Source organism: Falco peregrinus, chromosome 6, assembly GCF_023634155.1.
Source record: "Falco peregrinus isolate bFalPer1 chromosome 6, bFalPer1.pri, whole genome shotgun sequence".
NCBI classification, from domain to species: domain Eukaryota; kingdom Metazoa; phylum Chordata; class Aves; order Falconiformes; family Falconidae; genus Falco; species Falco peregrinus.
In genome coordinates, this window is record NC_073726.1 from 78932964 (window position 1) to 78955565 (window position 22602).

At 40.8% G+C, this 22602-nt stretch overlaps 1 protein-coding gene across 1 annotated transcript in view; it reads right to left on the bottom strand.

The window, feature by feature from the left end:
• Positions 1–953: 953 nt before the first annotated feature.
• Positions 954–22602, bottom strand: part of PHF21B (PHD finger protein 21B) — a 67183-nt gene continuing 45534 nt past the window's right edge. Inside the window, exons 5-12 of the mRNA XM_055809311.1 lie at positions 20875–20926; positions 15139–15215; positions 12235–12289; positions 8697–8719; positions 7154–7312; positions 6637–6712; positions 5586–5689; positions 954–3236 (exon numbers count right to left, since the gene is read on the bottom strand). Coding sequence (XP_055665286.1) covers positions 3012–3236; positions 5586–5689; positions 6637–6712; positions 7154–7312; positions 8697–8719; positions 12235–12289; positions 15139–15215; positions 20875–20926 — 771 coding nt within the window. The 3' untranslated portion in view covers positions 954–3011. The remainder of the gene's footprint in view (positions 3237–5585; positions 5690–6636; positions 6713–7153; positions 7313–8696; positions 8720–12234; positions 12290–15138; positions 15216–20874; positions 20927–22602) is intronic.

Here is a 22602-nt window from a genome sequence, read left to right on the forward strand (position 1 = left end):
CCTTTTCCCCCATGCCTGGCAAAAAACCACCAACCATGCCTCTGCGTAAGCATTAGCTGCTGTGATAGGTTTTATGCAAGTCTGATGTTGCCTTGCTTTCATTTGACTCCTTTTATCGGGAAGTTCTGTCCCTTCCACTGGCCAGAAATCAGACAGCTCCTGTGAGGGACCTCTCTCGTTCTTTACTGCGTTTACAAAGTGATTTATAAACAACTTTACAAAATGGGCCCACCACACATTTGAAGAGCAGCTGGAAGTGCAGGTCTGAAACCCAAGCCCACGGGTCTGCCGGCTGTTGTTCTGCTGCAGCCGGCTGTGTGTCCTCGGGCCGCAGCAAGTCCCTCCCCAGTAACGCACCAGAAGCAAAGACCACGCTGTCTGCAACATGCACAAAAGATGTAAAGAGCATGTGCAAACAGCTTGGCTGATGCACTGCAGCCCTGTGGCAATCTTTTTGTGTCTCAGAGCCCTAGCCTTGCTCCTGAGCTGGCTCCGCTCATCTCACTTTGGGTCAAACCCACTGCAGTGTTTAAATCCTGGTGAAAACTTAAAAAATGCAACCCACAAGAGATGCAAGAGGAAAAGGGAGAGATCTGATGTACTGCCAACATCTCTGCTTACAGATCTGGGAAAGACTGGGATGGGAAATTATTCCAAGAGGTAGGAAGCCAAGAAGGGGAATGGACAGGGTGCCCCTGCCTGGAGACATGATGGCCTCAAGGAAGAAGCCATCTTACTGAAAGAAGGAAAGCAGAAAGTATTGTAGTCATTCTGGCATTGTTTAAACCTGAAAACTGAGGGGGGGGGTGTGTGGAGAAAGCAGCAGCGGTGCCTTTCCCCCCTCAGCCAGAGTCTGGTGGGGCAGGGGTCACAGCAGCGCGCCCTGGGCTGGCCACACAGCATCCCCACAGCAGCGGGTATCACCACCACAACGCCGTTAAATTGTCAATCAAGTTTAATGCATCATAAAGAAGTAAAACTACATTGGCATATTTAAGACAAACACTTTTTTTTCTATGCACACTATCCACTGGACAGTCCCCTTTTCAAAATAACTACTTTTAACAGTCCAAGACAGTTCTTCAGAAATACTTCACATATTCAACCTTCCACCCTTTTCCTTTTTTTTTTCATTTGTCTGAGAAGGAAAAAAAATCATTAAACCTGAAAACATTTACATCGCAAGCCACGTTAGAATGCATAATTGGCATACAATAACCAATGTATAACAATTGTGTTTTACTTAGTTCACTTTGTTCATCAATAAAAGAATATAAAAATCTTGTTCAACCGAGTGTTGTGTATTAAAATAGATTTGTATAGTACTGCACAGTTTCTCCCGGAGTTGTGAAAATGGTTGAAGGGACCATGTGCTGCCTAGTGATGGGCGACGGAAAAAGCCAGTCCCTCGTGTGTTTTTTTTTATTATTTATTTTAAAAAAAAGAAAAAAAAAGATATTCGGCACCATGTGATATGCTGATGTGAGAGACTAGCCTTGTGTCATGCTCTGGTGGCTTCTTGCTTTCCTTAAGTACCTGTTGTGCTAATTGACGGAGAACTCATAAATGACAGAGACGATGGCATCTGGTGTGCGCTTGTGACTTTGAGAAAAACCGGGGTGCCCATCACTACCTTCCCGGGGAGGGCTGTGGCCTGCGGAGGGGCCAGGCAGACCCTTGCAGTATCAGGAAGACTAGCTAGTGAAACAAGCAGGCGCACTGGGATTTTCTCAGGCTAATGCTAAACGCTTCCCAAATGTGCTAAAATCAACCAAAATATTAAAAAGGAATCAAGTTTCAAAAAAAAAAAACCCAACAAACCCTTTAAATTTTCCATGGCCTGTCCCTCCCCCAGAACTCTTGATATTATCCAGTACGAGAAACAACCCCTTGAGGCAGGTTTTTTCTTTTTCCTGTACCATTTCAGCAGATATTTCTGCAAGCAAAAAATAAAAGTAATAGTAATAAAAAAATCACGTTACATATCTTTAACAATAAAAACGCAGTACAAAAATGTAAAGTTATCTTTTTGGCATATTATCTGTACTGGCAAGAAAGAAAAAATGGAATATTTATTTGCTTTTTTTTCTTTAAAAAAAATTTCCAAAATGAACAAAAAAGAAAACCCCCAAAATAATCTCTTTAAAAAATGAAACCCAACCTGCCAAAGATATCCACTATTATGGTTTATGCTAAATCTTGCACAAAAACTCCATGAGAAAAATACACCGATAGCAAAATAAGTAAAAAGGACCTGCAAAAAAGTAAGGAGTTTTACAGTCATACTTTTTTAAATACTTCGGAACGCATATACAGAAGCATCAGCATGAAAATACTTCAATATTTTACTAGAAACGCTAACTTCATACAGTTTCTTTATTTAAATATCTGCAATTCTCAACTCTAATAATACTGAAAAAAACCCAAACGGATCTTTTGTTTCGAAGGCTCTGTGAGTGTCCGTGACGCCGTTCTGGTCAAAACGGCCCCATCTCCAGGTCACCCAAATCCGTGGGGCCAACTTTGTTCCTCTGATAAGAATCCATGTCGAGTCCTAAGCAGTTCAGTTTCTGGTGATCTCACCGATTTCCCTCCCACGTACAGCTCTCAGCCCAACTACTTCTCTACTAGCTCACTAACTCTTTGCATTGAAAAATTCCCCCTTAAAGCAGAACTGGAAACCTGTCTGCCCCCCACAAAAGGTTATCCCGCTTCCCATCGGCCATACTTCCTCCGTCCATCCTCAGTCATGAATACATTAAGGCCAACATAACAAAAAAAATCTCATAAGCACTGAAGGTCTCGGCAAATACAAAACCGCAGCTCAACCCGCTCCGTGGGAACCTGCTGCCACAGTGACCTACAAACTGGACTGATTGGTTTGCAAGTTTCTACGCGTACCAAAACGGAGATCGCTCCTTCTCTCCTTTGTTTCAGTTTAATCTCTCCTCTGCGCATGTGTATAAAGTTTTTTCTCCCCCCGTTGCTCTGCGCTCCAGCAGCCGGCTCTGTCAGTTGTTACCCTGTGACTGCTGCAAGGCTTTGTGCATGGCAGCCGAGGCAGGGGAGGGTTTGATCCAGGGGACAGTTAGCAGGGAGGAGGTGGTGGTGGTCGTCATGGTAACCTGAATCATCTGCTCGTTTTGTATCAGTCTAATGAGGGTTTTGAGACGTTCCAGTGATGACTGAGTCCCTTTCTGCTGGGCCAACAGGCTGGTTTTTAGCTCTAAGCATTTCTGTCAAATGAAGAGAAGGGGAGAGAGAAGGAAAGACTGAGAGTACATTCAAATTGGTGTCAAACATCTCTGCAAACATCCTTTTGTGTCTTGAGTGCACATCCCACTCAAAGGAAGTGTATTCTCCTTTGGGGATAGCAAAACCACAGCTTAACGAATGGAGTAATCACCAGTGCTGCACACACTGCAGCAGCTGTCTGAGGTAGATACCCATCCCGGTCCAAACGCATTCAGAGGACATTTCTGACCTCAGCCTGTAGACAGCCTGGCAGGAATGCCTTCTGCGCTCCAACGAGATTACTGGCACAGGATTGTAATAGCTGTGTTACTGGAAAGTACTGAAGGCACCAGTGAGGTCTCTAAATCTTACCGAAAGGCATTGATGAACGCTTGAGGGATAAACCTCACCATGGAGTGTTTTGTGCCTGCCACACATTTTGGGAAGTCATTACTGTGAAGATAAGTTGGTATCTCTAAACATGATGTCAATATCTTTTTGGCAGAAAACTTGATCTAAGACACTACTGTTATACCACTGCAGCCACAAGAAAGCCTTTTTTCTATGGGGTGGCTAAACTGCACCCCAGAATCACTTGAAATATTTCAAACCCACATGAAAATGAGCATGAGAGAAGGATCCAGACAAAGGCATCCCAAATCTCCCTCTTCCCCAAGAAGAGAAAAGGAAGAATCAGCAACTCTCCCTTCCCTCCCCAGCTGCGCACCGCTGCAGCCAAGATCCCGCTCTTCACATTGTCACCCAGCCTGCGAGGGACCGTGTGGCACGCCAGACCCCTGAGCCCATCTGCTAGATGGAAGGGGACAGTGGCCTCCAACATCTCAAACCTCCTGTTTTCTCTCGGTGGGCACAGGGGTCTGGCACAGCTGGTCACTAGGCTGTGGGTGGCTCCTCTGTGGCTGTGGTCCAGGCTGCCCAGGGCAGCGGGGTGATCCTTCCATCCTGGGGAAGCAGGAAAGGCTCACATGAAAGTCAAGTTGTTTGAAAAGCACCAGTGTGGAGCTGCTCAGAGGTTTGTTTAGACAGATGAAATCTCAGGTGGAGGGTAAATCATGTTCTGTTTTTACCAAATAATACCATTCCACCTGTGGTGTGTATGAGTGTTCTCTTTAATGTAAATCTCTGTTAAGGCAAATGTCAGAAATGAAATTGCTCTGTGCCGGAACACCTTTAATTGCTTTTCTCCTTTCAAGTGGATATATATCCAATAAATATAATCACTGGCTGATATTACCATTTAAATAAGACAGTGTTGCCCACTGAAAGAACCTGATTCTGCTTAGGTAGAAATCTTACTGATTTTGACAGCCCTGACATACACCATATAGCTGACTGCATCCCTAAACGCTTTTCTTCTTCTGAACACCTCACCCCACTGCACTCTCCTACCTACTAAAGATATTCCATACCCCAGAGTCACTTCTTCATACATATGTGCGTTTCATTAGTGCTGATGGTGGCTACACACACTTACAGGGAATATTCCCCACTGTGATGTCTTTTAATAAGTTATTGCTTTTCCTTCCACTGTATTTTAAATGTGATAAATATTTTAACACACCTCCTCTGGATAACTGCAGTGGTACAACAAATAGTGACCAGTTACTCCTGCGGCTGCCACTTCAAATATTTATCGAGATTGCCATGCAAGCTACAGCTACCCCTCGAGAGCGGGCCTGAGGTGAAGTAGCCCCAGATAAGTTCCTTCAGCCATGGAGGATAGGAATTTACGGCTCTGAACTCAACCCATTCATTGCTGCCAGACTGGTCCTTATAGCATGGTATGCACGGGAGACATCTCCAGCCAACATTTAGCTTTGAAATGAGTTCACAGAGAAAATGATTGTGAATCCATTTCCAGTCATGAAAAGGTCGTTGCACCATTCAGAGCCTGAGACAAATAAAGATGGTTATTTCTACCTAATCTCAAGAGTCTTGAGCTAATGGAGAAGCAGCTACCACTGGAGGACACACTTGTGACTAAACTTTTAACCTGAAGAAGTGCCTTAAAGCCACTGAGTAGATCAGAGCTGTGTATAGCACTACGAGGAAGGCAGCCATGGCTATTTTGGGGTTTGGGCGGGGTTTTTTTTTTTTGTGTGTGAAACAGGAATTCAGGCGATTTCTCCTCCCCAGCCTGCCAAAGCAGCTTGCTTTTGTGCATAAAGGAAACCCACGTGTTTTTCCTCAGAGAGAAACAGATTCACAGTTGAACATCTGTAGCTTGGGAGCATAAATCATTTTCTAGCCACAAAATACCAGTTTTTCAGGCATAAATTTTTTTAAAACATCTCTGCAGGAGACTGTATGTCCCCAGCCAGGTGTCCTACCTTCACTGCATTGTTGAGAAGTCGATCTTTTTCTTCTAACTGTCTATGCTCACTCTTCAGCTCACTGCTTCTCTTTAATAACTTTCGCTTCTCTTCTTCTTTGACTGTGGAATAATAAGATTAAGGATGCAGAAGTTAAGAATAGGACATATGGCAAAACTGTGTCTGACAACGGAAAGCAGAAACATGTATTTTGAATAGTAAGTTTCAGGTCTCATTAGCCTTTTGTCAGCAGGTAAAACCAAATAAATCTGAAGTTTCTGCTTGCATGCATGCGTCTACATCAACAGCTAGCGCCCAGGACAACCCAAAAGCTATAGTGCACCTTTGAGATGATCTAAAATTAATCCTTGGACCACAAGTGGTCCTGGAGGTCTCCAAGAAAGAGGTGAATGGTGTTTAGGAACAGGTCAGCCACCTGGAATGGCAACAGTTAGCAACCCTGGCTGAAAAGCACAGTCATAACAGTACCAGACCTCTGCAAAGCTCCTTACAAATACGATCTAATGCCCCAAACAGCCCGCTGTAAGAGTGCAACAGGGAACTAAATAAGAGTAATGGTCAATGCACAGATATCATATGACATTTTATACTAATGACTACGATACCAAATAATACTGAAACAATTAGGAGCTGATATTGCTGTAGTATCTGAGACATCAGTCGGGCGTCACACTACATACCCCATGACCTGGCTACGCTAGCCTGACTGTGTCTCTCTGCCTCCCAACCTGATATGATTCTCAACCCTGTTTTCAGCCCTGCTCCCAGGAAGGCACCACTTCGATGATAGCCTCCTCCACAGACTGAAGTTCCTGAGAGATCTATCTCAGCTTCCTTACAGGGGGAAGACAGCGAAGGAGCAGACTGACAGGAAGGGGAGAGCGAGTGATCCGTCCTTCCCAGCCATAGCCCCTTAGGGCTCTTGGTTTAATAATGCCATCATCCCTGGTAGCGTGACACTACCTTAATATTAGTGCTATGAAGGACTCAAATGGCATCACCTGTCACAAGCAGGGAATCCCTTGTCAATAGCTGTGTTAATCCCTACCTGTTTTATGAGTAACATAGGAGTGAACAATAGCCAGAGTTCCAGTCCATGGCGCGTTGTCATCTTTCTTTAACACCTATAAGCCCAGGAAACAATAAAAAGTTAGGATTCCACAAAGATACACGTGATTTTTTTTTTTCTCCAGCCTCACAGCTCTGCAGGACCAGATCTAGGGTCCTTGTCTCAGAATTCACAAGCTGAAAAATAATGAGAGAATAATTTGAGTAGCTGCCTCTATTGGGGCTTATTCCTTTACACACCACTATCAACAGCATTACCAAACAGTACTAAAAGGGGGTTACAAATCCTCTGCTTCTTGTTGCCGTGGCCAGAAGACATTCTTCAGGCCCTGACTAGCAGATCTCTGTGCTGTCAGGAGTGTTGGCTGCTCTGGTCTCTGCAACTGCATACTAGAACCTTAAGCTGTGACCATAGGTTAGATTAGTTTAGTTATTTACACTAATTCCAGGTTTCTCCCATTTTCTTTTCTTGGTGTGCTATGTCCCCTGTAGCTTACCTTCTGTTGGCACTTTGGACAGACCCAAACACCCTTGGGGGCAGTTTTGAGAGGCGGGTCCAAGCAGCTGAGGTGATACGCTCTGGGACACGTGCCACAGGGCTGCAAGTTAACGCCGCGCTTGCAAGCAGTGCAGTGTTCGTCATGGTGGATCTCACTCTGCAAGAGAAGAAGACGGATGGCTTGAATAAAGTCAATCCATTGAGAGCTTCTCTCTATACAGCATTCAAAGCCTCTATTGCAGCAGACAGGCTCATTCAAACACAAGATCTAATTATCAAAACGACCCTGGCTGCTGTAGAAGATGACAGAAATAATGGTGTATGATAGCAACAAATACAAACAGAAGAGCCAGAATCAAGTTCCATAAATTGAAACAGATAGATAAATAAAACCCAACTAATCAAACACAGGAGGGAGTCGACTAATATAGCCAGCTTGTGACATAGGAATTATTTCCCTTGTTTTGATAATGTGTCACTCCAACACATGTATCACCATGCACAGCTCTATTCTGAAGCGTGGGTCAAAGACAATATGCAGATCAATTGTCCTTCAAGTCCAAAGCAGAAGGAAGGAAGCAAGAAGTTGTTTCTGGGGGAAAAACACAGTTCCATGTATTATGCCCATTGCCTCAAAGAGCAGCTAGGAAAACAGTACACTCAAGTACAACCTTTTGCTACGTACCCTCTTTTGTGAACTCTTCTAGAGGACTCCTCTGTCCCTCTGTTCTCCCTGGCACTAATTGTTCTCTGTTCAGACTTGCTCTGACAACCTTTTTCCAACAAGACTGATTAGTACTTTGTCTGAAGCAATATATAAAATGAACCAAGACTCATCAACAAAGTTACAATGTCATGTAGTAAATTGCTATGCTAATCTGGTGGCAATGTTAATTACTCTTTGTATAATTAAGTGCATTTTAATAAAGGAGATACTGATTTTGAAACTCATGGCTGGTGGTGAATCATTATAAAAAATCCTAAATTTTCCTAGTGCTTTTCCAGGAAGGAGAATAATAATTTTGTACCTTTGTTAATTTCAAAAGCATATTTTCATTTTTAGGGATTTTAATTATAATGTTTCCCGACAGTTTTAGTCAGGCTTATATCTTGAATTCTAACTCATGCCTGTCAGAAAATCACTCTCCAAAATATTACTCTTTAGAAATTACCTGCTCAAGTCTTAATTTAAACCTCAATGTAAAGAGATTTAAGCTATATAAACTAGAATGGTTATTAATTTTTCTTAAAATTTTCATTAAAACCACAAATCTGGACTAGCAATTTCTCAATCAGTGGATTCTAAAATGGGATTAAACTCAAGCCTTGCATATGAAAGCCCAAGAGTTCATCTTTTTTAAATTCTAACTTAGAAGCTCACAGATTTAGTTAACTGGGAAAGGTTTCACACAAGCAGGATGAAAGGCAAAGAGCCTACTGCAATTTTGTACCCTGACAGAAACCACAAGAATCAGAAGCAAGCACTGAAGTACATGGTGATGAGAAAGACACTAGTAATACACAGATTTTGCTACACATACCTTCCAGAATGGATCCTCATTTGCTAGCATATGAAAGAAGGGCAGAGAACAGATTAATGGGAAATACATACACATCACTGCAGTGAATGCTAGTTCTCAGCTATGGGAGTAATTTTAGTCAAGCTGTGACACAGGAGATCAGGACATTGGCAAAATTAATGCAGGCAGGAAAGAATGCAACAGCAAGCAGTGGAATTAGCATTTGAGATTAAAAAAATTTGCATTGCAGGAATCCCATGTCCAGAGGTCTGATGCTAAAATGTCAGTATGAGAAGCACATTCGATTCCAAATTTTCAGAAATTTTCATGCGGAGCTCCTCTCCACATGCCAGTAGTCAAAAAATCTTTCTTAAGGACTTCAGCCTGCTGGGCCTGAACCAGCAAGGCACTTAAGCAGGAGTATGAAATTGGTGCCACTGACTTACCATTAAACACATGTTTAAATGTTTCAGCTGATTCATGGCCAAAATGGTCAGCTACTGTGTGAGTGAACTTTATGTTATCATCAATTCTTTACCATCAAACTACTCCCACCCAAAATGCCAAGGTTTTCCGACCTTTTGATGAACTGAGTCTGTAGCAAATGCATTCACAGCCCGATAAGAACAAGAAAGCTCACTAGAATGCAGGCCAAGCCTTTCATAAAAATATTTGTGAAATTCATCCACTTTGGTCCAAAAATAAAACCCCAGAAAATGTTAACAGCTTTATGGAAACCAGAGCAGATTATAATTTTTGCTGCTGATTTGTAAGTGACTGGTGCACCTGTCCCAGTGACAAACAGCTGATGGAGAGGCCTTTCTGTGGATTAAAGTGGAGACAACCAACATATTTCTGTCCTTCTTCAGCTCCCCCTCTGATCACAATGGGCAAATAGCTGCTCCAGTGTGACCCCTCATATGCAGACCAACCTGGGAGCTGCTTTCTGCTGTTACACACTCATTTTATACACTGACATACGCATACACGTGAAGACGTAGGCACATTCAGACCTCACACACATGTAGAAAGCGGAACGTAAGAATGAAGGCACAGCTTCACCAGAGTTAGACCAAAGGCTACAAAGCCCAGGATCCTCTACTAACAGCATCCAGTGCTGCCACTAGTGCACAGAGGGCAAGAACAGGGCAAGCACAGAGTAAATTTTTCTACTCCAGAAGTATCCTTGCAGACACTAGGAGTTTATGGGCTTCCCTAACCTGGAGTTTGCATCTTCATTTTTGTATTTAACAGCCTTAGACAGACTTTTTTCCTTCCATAAATCTACTTTCCCCAACAATTGTAACATTCTTTGGCAATGAGTTCCATAAATAATCACAGACTTATAAAATGTGTAGATGTCACTTCATATACACAAATACACATACAGAAAGCCACCACGATATGACACCATGATTACTCAGGGGATATAAATGTTATTCAGATAAACAGAGGCTTGATAATTGAAGAGTCTTTTCTACAAATGATACATGTCAGGGGATGTGACCTCATTTTAGGTAAGATATTTTCAGATAAATGAATCCTGATTAATTGACATTTTGATCAAAATTTACAAGAATTGTTCTCTTCTGCCTTTCTGGAAATGTCAGTTGTTTACTCTCCTTCACAGGGTGTTTTTTTTTTTAGTTTATTTCTCTTTTCAGCTCTCTTCTACTATAAAGTTTTGAACATTTTAAAATATGTCCACTTCTTCCTTCTAGTTGCTGAAAAATAAAACTGAAGACTTAATTTTATAAGAGAAGGGGCAGTCAGCTCTACATTGAAGGTGGACAACCACATCAGTGCAGTGCCAAGCTCCCTAGGACGGCGTCTGTCTTCAGTTCACAGCTTGCATGGCATCTAGCACCATGCTGCCTGCTACGTGTAGCTAACAAACCCCTACAGAGGTGGAGGATTCTCCTATGAAGGAGTCTAGCTTAAAATTGTCAGAATATGCAGAATCCCAGCACAGATTCAGGATGCTGGAAAAACCCAAAGACACAGGACGCGAAGAGTAATTAACAATTAAGAGAACCAAGCAGCTCTGAGACAGCCTCATCCCTGGAACTCTGTCACTTGCCTGCTTCCTTTGCACATAAAATGGGAAACGTGGCAGAAAGAAGGTCAGAGATAGCAAACCTAACTTAAATGAAATCCACCGAGGGGCTAATGGCATGGCTTGCTAACACTGCCATTCTATCCTGTTTTTCCTCATGTGTTTACATGGGAAAAACAAGTGCTATGATAAGACAAATAATAAATTATAATTTTAATTTTGAAGATAAAATGAAGGCAGGAGTAATGTTCTTTCCACTGGGGCTTATATGAGCACGGGTTTCTGTTAAGAGGCATGTCATCATAGCTGTTTACCATGTAATAACCTCTTTTGTCCTCTGAGACCCTATGCATTAGAGGCATATTGTAAGTAGGCCAATTGTCTGCATCTAGCACATGATGTTTGGAAGGCAGAGAGAAGCCCCGCTGCATTTCAGCTGGTGATCCTGTGCTGCAGGAATTCAAGGCAGGGCCAAGAAGGTGACTCTCAAGCACTAAACATGCCACTTGACAGGGATATCAAGCAAACGCTAAAAAAACATCAACATTTCATGTCTTAAAAATTACCCCTGTGAATGCTACATATACATTTGCCTTAGAAAAGGCCTGTCTTCCCGTATCTCTAATGCACAGCAGCAGAGCCTAAGTTATAAAGGCAACACAAGGGCAAGGACATAATCACATTCCTTTACTGGCTTTCTCTCCTCTTCTGAAAAGCAACTCAAGCTTCACACTTTCTCTTAAAATCCTACATTGGCCTTTTCTGAAGAATTAAACTGCACTCAAAGTTCTCTGTGTTTCATCTCCCACCTCCAACTCTTTGCCTTTTCTTTATGTTGCACATTTTTCCTGGAACGGGCTTCTTCACATGAGTTAATCATCATCATTCCCCAAATGGCTCCTCTGAGTTGTTCATTCTCAAGGCATTTATCATGAAATTTTCAGCATCTGAAGTTCTTACAAATACAAGATTGGAAGGCATCTTCAAGGCCATCAAATCTAGATTTATGGCTGCAGCTCTTGTAGTCAGAAAAATTGTATGGTTTTCAGCCATTGTTTTTAAAGCAAAAGGCACCGTAAATTTCTAGCCCTTGAGGACATTCAGCCGTTTCATAAACTGATGAAAAGAGGCAAATAAAAAGCCCAGAATAGTAATTATTTTTTAAATCCCAAATTTTCAACATCTATTTTTAAGCACCTGGGGATGGCAACACTGTCTTCTTCAATCAGTCCTCTCACTGCATGGTGCTTGCAATACTAGAGATCAGATTTTCTACTGATTGCAGAGACTTTGGATCCATTTCTACACAGTTTTGACCTTTAGTCTTCTCCTTCAATTGTTTTTGCAGGAAAACCATCTATTTTCACTGCACACTATAAAGTGCAGGGACCTTACACAAAGGAATGCCCTATGTTACCCTGGCAGTAATTCATATGAAATCCCACTAATAAATATTTAACATGTCATTACAATAGTAGTGTATTCATTTGAAAATATGCTTACCTCTTGTTGAAAGGAACAAGGGGTTATTCAAATAATTTGATGCAAGGCGTTTCCGCTACAAAGGAAAAGAAACCAACCACAGTGTCATTGAAAAGTGCTCTGGTGGTCTTTTACCATTTCATATTAGCATTCTCCATGAGCTTCTCCCATACATGCCCAGCTATCCAGAAGCCAGTTCTGCAACTTAGAATATTCATTGCTAACCCCTGAGACAGTCATACAAACAGTTGAATTCTTACCTTTCTAACAAGTTCTTCACAGAGCTGTGCATTAGATTTTTTTAACGAGAGAAATGCAGATTTGCAAATATAATTGATTGGGTTGCAGGATCTGTTACAGAGGTTGGTAACAGCAAAGCAACAGCCACAGTAACTCCAAGCCTAGCAGATAAACAACGTCCATAAGGGAAAAATTGTGTAATAAATTGTTGCTGTGAGATGACATCCTTATTTGCATACTTAGAAACGGTGATGGACTTCCCACCTACAGAAGAACATCATTACCTTCTGTGACACCTGCCTACAGCTCGTAGGAACATATTTTCATCTGCAAGCTATGTATAAGGGCCTAAGAAAAGTATTTCTCTTCAGAAGTTAATGTGTATGATCTCTAGGAGCTGGCGGCGATTCCAGTCTGCTGAAGTCACTAAAGGTTTTTCAAACTTACAAACACAGACCACTGGAAACCTGACTGAGATGTTTAACTAATGTAATGCAGCCCATCACCAGCTTGTCAGATGGTGAAAGCTGCTGGTCACTAGCAAGCCAGGCTTCATTAACAGTCTATCTAACCCCTAATTGTTTCTCTGAGTCATCCAATACTTGTACGGCAGGACTGGAAACAGTACCATCTTCCTCCATTAGATGTTGTTAGATTCTGCTTGAAGGAAAATTAGAGGGGTTTTGCTAATAAATAATTTATTCTGTGGTGAGTAAACTTCTCTTACACACAGGTGCCTGCCAATCTGTTAATGAATTTTGAATAGATGTTTTTTCTTTCAAAAAATCACCATCCTGAAACTTAACTCTTTCCTATGGAAAAAAAAAAAAAAAGAAAGAAAAGAAAAGCAAAAAAGAAAAAAAAAGCACTACTGAGGATGGGAAAATAGAATGGTATTTCAATTTTTTATTAGAGAAAAAAACCTTTGAAAAGAAAAAGCACAACAGTCAAGTGAAGGCATAAGATCGTGATCACATTTTTGTAATCAAGGAAGTTAGCATCACCACTACAGATGCTGAGCTCCTGCCGTTTTGAGGGGCGTTGGCAAATAAAAAGTCTAATTTATATGCAATTTCTATTTAAACAATCATGAATTAAAGATCATTCAGTAGACTAACCATAAATTAAACTGCACCAAAATGCCTGAAATGCCACAAAATACCTCAACTCACTGATTAGCAAATCAATCTGAGCAGCTAATTGATCAGAGAAAAACCATCTGCCTCCATTTTACTTGAACAGCATTCCCCATGGTCAGAACTTAATGACAACTCCTAATGAGGACACAGCTGATCAGCCACAGGACTCTTTCACAGACATTTCTTTCTCCATGCCGTCTTTCACAACAGGATCTGCTTTTGAGAACAGATATAATGAGAAGTATGAACTAGGGGTGCAGCAGATGACCTCCATCACCTCCTCCATCCCTGCTCCAAGATAATTGAGTTTCTTATGAACACCGATCACACTACAGCCACAAAACTCTGCTGCCAGTATTTTAATAAACTCAGGACAAAAAGGTCTAAGAGAAGACACTACCAATTTAATGGAAGCAAGGCTAACATACCGACTAAGGTTCCTATGTGTTAAATACTGAATATATGGACATCAGCATTTTCTCTGAAGAGGTCGCTAGAGAAATGTTGTGGAATTCTCTGAAGAATTCAAGTGTCCAGAGCTGCTCTGGAGTATAAAAACCTCCAATACTTTCAAAAAAAGAACAATGAAGCCACTAAACTAGATTGACTACAGTGGTGGGCTGCTCCTTAGCCTCATCTGTCTGCTGTCTGCCAACATAGACAGAAAGCTGAAATGTTGGCATACCAAAAATTCTGCATCGCTTCTACCAAAATAAAGAAAAATCACTTTCTTTAGGATTAAAGAACTCAGAACACAAAGAAAGCTGGCTTACATGGGGAGCTGGCTGCAAATCAGTTCCATTCCTGTAGGAAGTTCAAATAGTAACCCCAAACTGGTGAAATTTTAAAGGTGGAAATTTAATAAGCTGAATAAATGCATATATGTCAGTTCAGAATCAAATAAAAAAACAATTTCAGAAAAAGTTAAGTCTATTTATATGCTGCTTTTACACTAGGTTTGTGATCTAGTATTATCTAGGACCAAATTATGCTACTACTACAAATGTAACAGTGTAAGTGTAACAAACAACAGAGATTATCCAGAGCATATTATTTTTAATTATGCATTATTATATTTATTATGCAGGCTTCCATACCCCCTGCAGAGCACACTGATTCTTAAACCAACACATCCCTTTTATGAATATCACTAATAAAAAAAGCAAAGTTCTCTGTTTATTATTTGGCATATAGGGAAAGAGAAACAGCAATGCCAGTTTGAACATCGTGCAGCACTTCTGTTCTTCAGTTCTGACCTAAAGGGACTGTTTGCGTGGGTGAAAGAGTAATTAGGTCCCACATTTATTTAGTCCTTTTGGCCTTTATTAAAACTAAGACAAATTCTAGTTTGGAGGAAGTGATATTGTGGGGAGAAAACCTGTTGCTTAGCTACTGAGATGAGATCTTTTCTTTCTTTTCCACATCAATATCTCTTTACAAGTAAATGTGTGGTTCAGCATGCGTATATACTTTTGTAATAAGCAGCACTTGAGCCTTTTATTGATGTGAAATAGAACTGTGGTACAAAAAGTGAATGATAAAGTACCTCTGTTTCCAAGAGTCCACTGTAGGCTGGATTTGCTGTGCTTCTTCTCTTTCTTTCCTGACGCTTGCTCTGGATTTCTGTAACCATGGGAAGAAACATGAATTGTGCGTTTCTCATTCATCAGGGAAAAATGTAGATCTAACTTGTTAAGCAAGATGCTCTCACCCTCAACCCCTTGGGCTTTGTGTTCAGTTTCAGCTTCTAAAGTATAATTGGGTTGCATCAGCATTGATATTTGCTGCAGTTCAAGGCTTGACATTAATAAGCTTTTCCTTGTAAGATTCAGAACACAAACATTTTTTAATTTTTTTCCTCCTCCAAGGTGGACTTCTCCTGCCCTACAAGATTTTTATTATGATCCCTTCAGACACATATACAGCAAGCATCAACAGAGAGCTTTCAAAATACTATCAATGTCTGGTATTAACAAAAATGAAGCATTTAAAGCAGTTAAACCTTGTAATTCATATCAGATGAAAGCATAGAGATCCTTTTAAATTTACTTTACATTGCTTTTCCTCTGTGGAGGTTAGAAAAAGCACAGTCAGAATGGCATGGCTAGATTCAGTTCTAACTAGGGCATGATGATTTATCCATTCAAAAATATACAACTTCATGATCCTGAGTATGCAAAATGTTGTAAAGAGCCATACATGTATTTATGTCACTAGAAACTGCAGTGCAAATATAGGCTTATCGAATTGCAGTCCTGCTTGGAAAAGGGTGAAACACAAGGGAACTCCCTTCCACTAAACGGTAACACCTATTCAAGTCGGGACTTGCTGAGGACTGCATTTAGCAACAATTAGCTGTGTGCATACTTCTGTAAACACACACAGAAAGAGTGAGCAGAGTCCTCGACCACTGAAATCTGCAAGCTTAATGCTACTTTTATCTGAGCTAGGATTTCATTTCCGTCATACGAAATTTATTTTTCTAACCCTTGACATCAGTTCAGAATGGTGACATTATTACAGCCAAGTATTTTAGATCCTAGTTCTTATTTTGATAATAAAGTAAGAGTAGGCATATTTTAGCAAGAAGAGCACCCCAGCATCCATACCATGGCATGAAGTGTGCACAGCTGGGCTAATGCTCTATTCCAAAATGTTTCCTACATGAATATTTTAAGGCAACGTTTAGATTCTGCACTGAGGTGCCAGAGGGATCTTGTTAGTCTAAATGCCCCCGCGATGGTGATATCTCCATTCTGTCTTGCTCTAAGTAAATCTCTTGGAATATGAGGAACTGGCAGGAGCACTAGCTCTTCAGCCCAGAGGACCAAGATCACACCCAACGGAATCTCAGGACACCACCTCGTTCTGCAGAAAGCCTGGCACCTTTCACCAATGCCTGAGCTAAAGGGGTCTATCTCAGAACACCCTCAGTGCCAGAAAATGACCTTCAGGATACTGAGCACTATCTCCCACTTGTAATCCAACAGTAAGATACAGTCTGGCTTTCAGGATGTTTACAATACATGGGAACTGGATTCCCAACACATAGTTCTGGTTTCTAGGCACCTTTTCCAAATGTTGATCACTTCCCCACAGGGTAAAAGGGGCCACATACCACTTTAAGCGTTCCTTCAGTAAATGGTACTGGTATTGTCAGTGTCTTGGACACGGTGTCCCTAGACACACGGCCAACACTTTGCATGGATTTTGTACTGGCTTGAGTTCCAAGAAATTGATTTGAAACTTTTTATTCACAAAAGACTACTGGCTAAGCCACCACTCTTGGAGTGATGGATGTATCAGAAGGAAACTGGATAGACGTGAGAAGCAGAAGAGCAACGACTTGGATATTCTGGCTGGGTTTTCCCACTGGCACAGGAACATGTCACCTCTCACACTCAGAAGGTGTCTCCTCCTAGGGCACTTCAAAGAGTCTGGTGGGTCTGTATTCACAGTCTGACATGAGTTAGACATATGGTGCCATGTGACTCGGGGAGCTATACAGAATCTCACTACCGAGAAATGTGTGATCCGAGGCTGCACCGAGACGTGCAATAGACAGCGTGACTGCAACCACTGCCAGCATCTTATTAACATCCTTGGTCCTACACAGACTCCAAACCAGAGGATGTTGAGTGGGTAACAGTTCTGTCCCACTGTGAAAGTGATTCCCATGAAACGTTTGTCTGGCTGTGCTGAAATCTCCGTCCTGAAGCCTCCAGAGTGTTTGGCATCCTTCTAAAGGGAACCGGGCCTGAGCAACAGGGTAAGTGCTAGATACAGATCCAGCAGCCTGCCACAGAGCTGCCAGAAGAGAGACAGTTGTGCCTGATGTCAGCATCAGTTCTTGCAAGAGGAATGCTCTCAAGACCAAAGGTGAGAGAGGTGTCACAACAGAGGAACCGTGTGCCTTGATGCTGACAAAGAAGTGGAGGATGTGGCCCTTCACTGACTCTTTACTTTGGTGTCAACAGCGTGAGCTAGAGCCCTAGTTCTTGCAGCCAGGCTCAGTAACCCACGCGAGGTGGATCTGGGGCTTGCAGCATCTCAGCACCCTTGTGGCAGCATAGGGAAAAAACTGGAGTGAGGGCAGCCCGGGGTTTGTCTTTCAGAAGCGGTCGCAGGGATGTATACAAGATGATGACTTTTCACTGGTTCAGAAAGAGAAACAAAGAATTCAACACAGGAGAGCTTTCTGCGTCCATAACTGGGGCGAGTGTCTTCACAAGAGGACTCTGATGGATCTGTATCTCTCTGCCCTTTTGGGTGCCAGGTTTAAGGGAGATTTTCTTTGGAACATGCTCTCACCAAGGCAACAGAAATATTTGATGGAGTCTGAATCACACGTGGTAGACACCTGGAATGCAGCTTTGGAAGAGGCATTGCTATGGTACAGAGATAGAAGCTGGCTGAGGGGGGGGGAAGGTAATAGTTGTGGGAATAGATGGAAATAAAGAGAGAGAGAGAAAGTAATGAACTGAAACAGCTCTAGATGTACTCCACCCTATGCAGCCAGCAGGGAGGGAGAGTACAATGTCAGCACTTTATTTATGGAACCTGAGAACAAAAAATATCCATGCTTGTGATATAAGGAGTATGTACATCTAAGAGTGTATCTGTCAATAATCACATCAAGGTAGAACAAAGGATACAGTGGTATACTATCTTTTTGTCAGTTGTTACTCCTGCAATTATTTTGCACAAAATTTATTGCGACCACTTCAAAATAAGGCTTAATAAAGCAAAAATAAATTTGTTTTAACTGATTGAAACATTCCAGTAAGCTAGGTAGAAATATTTCAGTGCTTTTATTTGATACAGTAAAACAAGATGTGCATTTTCATTTTGAGAATGACCTGAACTAAAGAATTATTTTAAGTTTTGCTTTCTGTCTAGTTTTTTTTTGTTTGTTTGTTTGTTTTTAACACAATGGTAGGTGTTCTAATAGCCTAGAGAAAGAGATTTAATATGTTACAGCCATGCACTGCATCACAGAATTGGGCTATCTTACTTATTATTTTGTTAATTTAAGAGATATAAACAGAAAAAAAAACACCCTCTAAACTGTATGTTTGACAGAGATGAATAAATTTGAAGATAGCTTTGTGTTGGAGGCAAAGCTTCAATGAGTTCCTGCCTTCATCAATAAATGCTCTGTATGGTCATTCTACGAGGCCCGTAATGACAATTTATTTTCTGGGAAAGCCATACCTTGCAGAAAGTCAGTCAGTGGAAGCAGCTGTGTTCATTTACTGGTAAAAGCCTCAAAAGATGCCTAATACTGGGACTCTGCAGAACAGAGCTCTTTTCCCACTAAAGGGGAAAGATGCTCCTCTGGACATCAGGTGGAAAGACTTCTAGGCTGATAGAGAAATCCATATAGAAGTGGATCATAGCCCTTCACCACAAAATTAATAAATAAAATGAAGAAAAGCAGTAACACTGTGAATTAATGATACTGAGTGAATAAGCTTTTAATGACCCAATCTTGATATAGTTTAATTCCAAAAAACGTGAAACTGAGAAATGCATTAGAAGTACTAAAATAAACTGAACTGTGTAATGACCACTGCTTCCTGATAAATAGCAATGGCTGATAACCGTAAATATGACATAGCACTAAAATAATAACCTTTAGCATGTGAAAGCTATAAGGGTATTTTTGACAGTTGTAATCACCAATACTCATGAAGAAATACCCTTTCCATGGTAAATAGCTCTTGGTGGGAGCCATTTAGTTAATGCTAGTAGGAATATAAAAAGTGAATTTGTCTGAAAGAATTGATTCTGCAGGATTAGCATCGTAGCAGTTAGGTTCAAAATGTGCGTCTCTGCACTTACTGTAGAACAAACAGAGCAAAGCAGTACTTGGCATTTTGAACATAAGCATTAATTCCTCACAAACAATTTATTAGTTCCAATAAAATCAAAGGGTAAAGAATTATTTAAAATTAAGTTCTCTCTGTTGTAAGCATAATTTTCACTTCAGCATAATTTCAAGTGTTGTCCTATTTTCTTGAGACAAAGAAAACAAGAACCAGTCATCATTTGCACTTTTTGGATTGTAAATCTCCTCCCAAAATTGCTGAAGCTTTTTAATTTCCATTTCAATCCATTACCATTAAGGGATTAAAAAGGCCGATGGCTTAAAGTTTCTTTAAACGGCTTTCAAATTCTCAGTCACTGGGACATTACATGGTTTTCTAAAATGCAGATTTAAGGAGGAAAAACACTGAAAAAAGGCAACAAGACCCAGAGAAAACCTGCTGCATGTATTGAGCAGACCTTACAGTTAGGTACAGTTAGTTCTCTCCCTAATTCATAACTTCTTTTAAAACCAAGGAACAGAATCTCAGTAAAAAGAAATCAAGGTGTAAAACGGTAGATCCCTCTTGAGTCAGCAAGGTATCTAAGCATGTGCCGAACTCTAAAGCACATAAAACTTAAACGCAGTGCACTGGAAATTCCTAGGTATTTTGCTAACAACAGCCCATGGGATGGGTGGTAAATGTCAACTGATAATGTTTTTTGTGGTTGAGAATCATTGCCAGCTGACCAAGATACCAACTTTTTCTCCTTATACCAGTGGAACCACCCCAACTTGGATGAGCTGAGTATGGAACTAAAACACACCAAGCTGTAGACTTTTACTTAAAACCAGCTTTATCTTCTCTGTCCATGGGAACTAACCCATTCTGCCCAGAAACCCCCAACTGATCTCAAACCACTGGAAAATGTGCTGAGTAAACTCTTTTTCCTCCTCTCATCTACATTTTCAGAAAGACAAAGCTGCAGCAAAGAAAGGTACAAATCTGCTAACTCCTGCAAGGTATTTCTGGAAGGCTGGAAATGTAAACTGCACACTGTGCGACGCTGTATTTGGTTTATGTGCAATATCTGTTTGAACTCATATTTGGAAGCTTAGGAAGGCATGCTAGCAGCTCTCGCACGAAAGCAGGATGAGACTGAAAGTTTATTTATTTTTTGGTTAAATGGAGGGAAATGGAGAGAAGGAAGTCTTTGAGAGAGGTAGTTTTCCAACTTGTTTAAAGTCTTACAAAACAAATGCCAACTTTTCACCACTATTTTACACATTATTCTGTGGAACTCTAGAGACGACAGACAATTAACTCAAAAAATGTAAGTCCATCTCACATACAGAAAGAGGAGAGAGAAAGAGATCTGGGTAAACATCTTTGAACCTTGCTGATACTTCAACCAGATCAGAGAAAAGATTCCACTCAAAAACTGAACTGTAAAACAATATCTGCCATCTTACCTTCCAAATGTTCTGTTGTAACCAGTCCTAATGCTACCATGAAGGCAATTTTCTAAGGGAAAAATAAACAAGGGTTAGATTTTCTACTACAACAATCATGGCAGAAGTAAGTAAATAAAACAATCCGGCATTGATGTAATAAACACAGTAAAGGTCTTTTAGAAATCTATCTTATTTGAATGCACAGTAATTTGAAGAGCTTTAATTGAAGATTTGCTTCAGATATGCCTGGTCAGTCACGTCGTACTTGTGTAACTAGATGAACTGTTGCAGTTCAGAGACTTACGAAGCCAATCTGTATGACTACTGATTTTATACAAAGCATGTTCAAAATTCAGTTAATCAATTCAATTTCATATTGCTAGCTGCTTTGCTACTCCACTCTTTAGAGAAGTAATTGTGTATTATTATTACTATCTGGATATGGCACTGCTTTTATTGGATGTAAGCAAGCTGTGTGAAGTAAAACAAGATATGATACACTTCCACTGAACATTAAAACACTACACAAGACATCTGAAGCATATTGAAAGCCCCCTCTCCCCAAAAAAACTTTCAGAGATTTCTCTTCCCAAGTTATAAAAAGAATAGCATGTGTATGAATTATGAAGAGGTACACCGATCGAATACTTTCCATCAATGGGGAGTGAACAAACGTCTCCCACTGACACTGGTGACCTTTTTGCAGTGAGGAATCTAATCTAAAATATTTTTCAGAACTCTTGTACAGTATATATGCACAAAACACACCTTCATACTAACAGATCTTTAAAACATGCCAATGCAGTAACAGGGCAAGTACTAAAGCAGATTCTGAACTTTCTGTCAGTGATTTTTCATTGGGAAATTTCTCCTTGCAGAAAGAATTCTGCTGAAGATTTTATTCCATCTTTTTGATGGAAAACTGGAGTTCTGCTGTGCTGTTCCAAGCCCAAACTGAACTGAACTCCTTGGTTTTCAGTCACATCTGTGGCACTGTGGGATCTTAGGGATCTCTTCCTCTTTCTGCTGTGCTCAACAATCTTGCTGGATCATGTTAACCAAGCAGCATTTTCATGAGGTGCAATTCCACAGGAGAGAAAATCTAATTATGAAACCCAAGCTATTAGGAAATGCAAACAAGGAAAGCCCCAAATCCAACCCCGACAAAGCATCTAAAGACCATAGGAAACAATTATCATACTCAAAACAAAATGTGCAGATTTAGGTCAAACTGAAATACAATGTTGAAGTGGTAGAAGGTCAACACATTCTGTTTCCACCAAAGAAGTGCCAGGAGAACACATTTAAACACTTCCAAGTTAAAATTAGTTTAACCTTCTTGTTTTGTGAAAAGCCTGATGATTCAACTTTTCATTTCAGTTCAGGATAAAATCAACTAGTAAGTCACCAGAACTACCATTTCCTTTGCAATTCTGACTTTCACCCAGAGAAATTGTGAAAGCAAGCACATCCTCATTTCGTAGATGAAAAGATCTAGCTATGGGGTGGGTTCTTCAAAATCTGAGGGTCAGGAGTGGACATCTACACCCCTCTTGTATACGTGAAAATATCTTTGTCAATCAGGTGAACTAACAACCTCATAAGATGAATGTCTTCTTTCCACAGTCTCCTAGTGTGTAACTCTCCCCATAGATTAAAAAATGGTGATGTAGAATCTCATCACTGACAACTGAGATCTATTTATGCTATATTTCTGCCTTCCATAACTGAGGTAATGACAAGCAC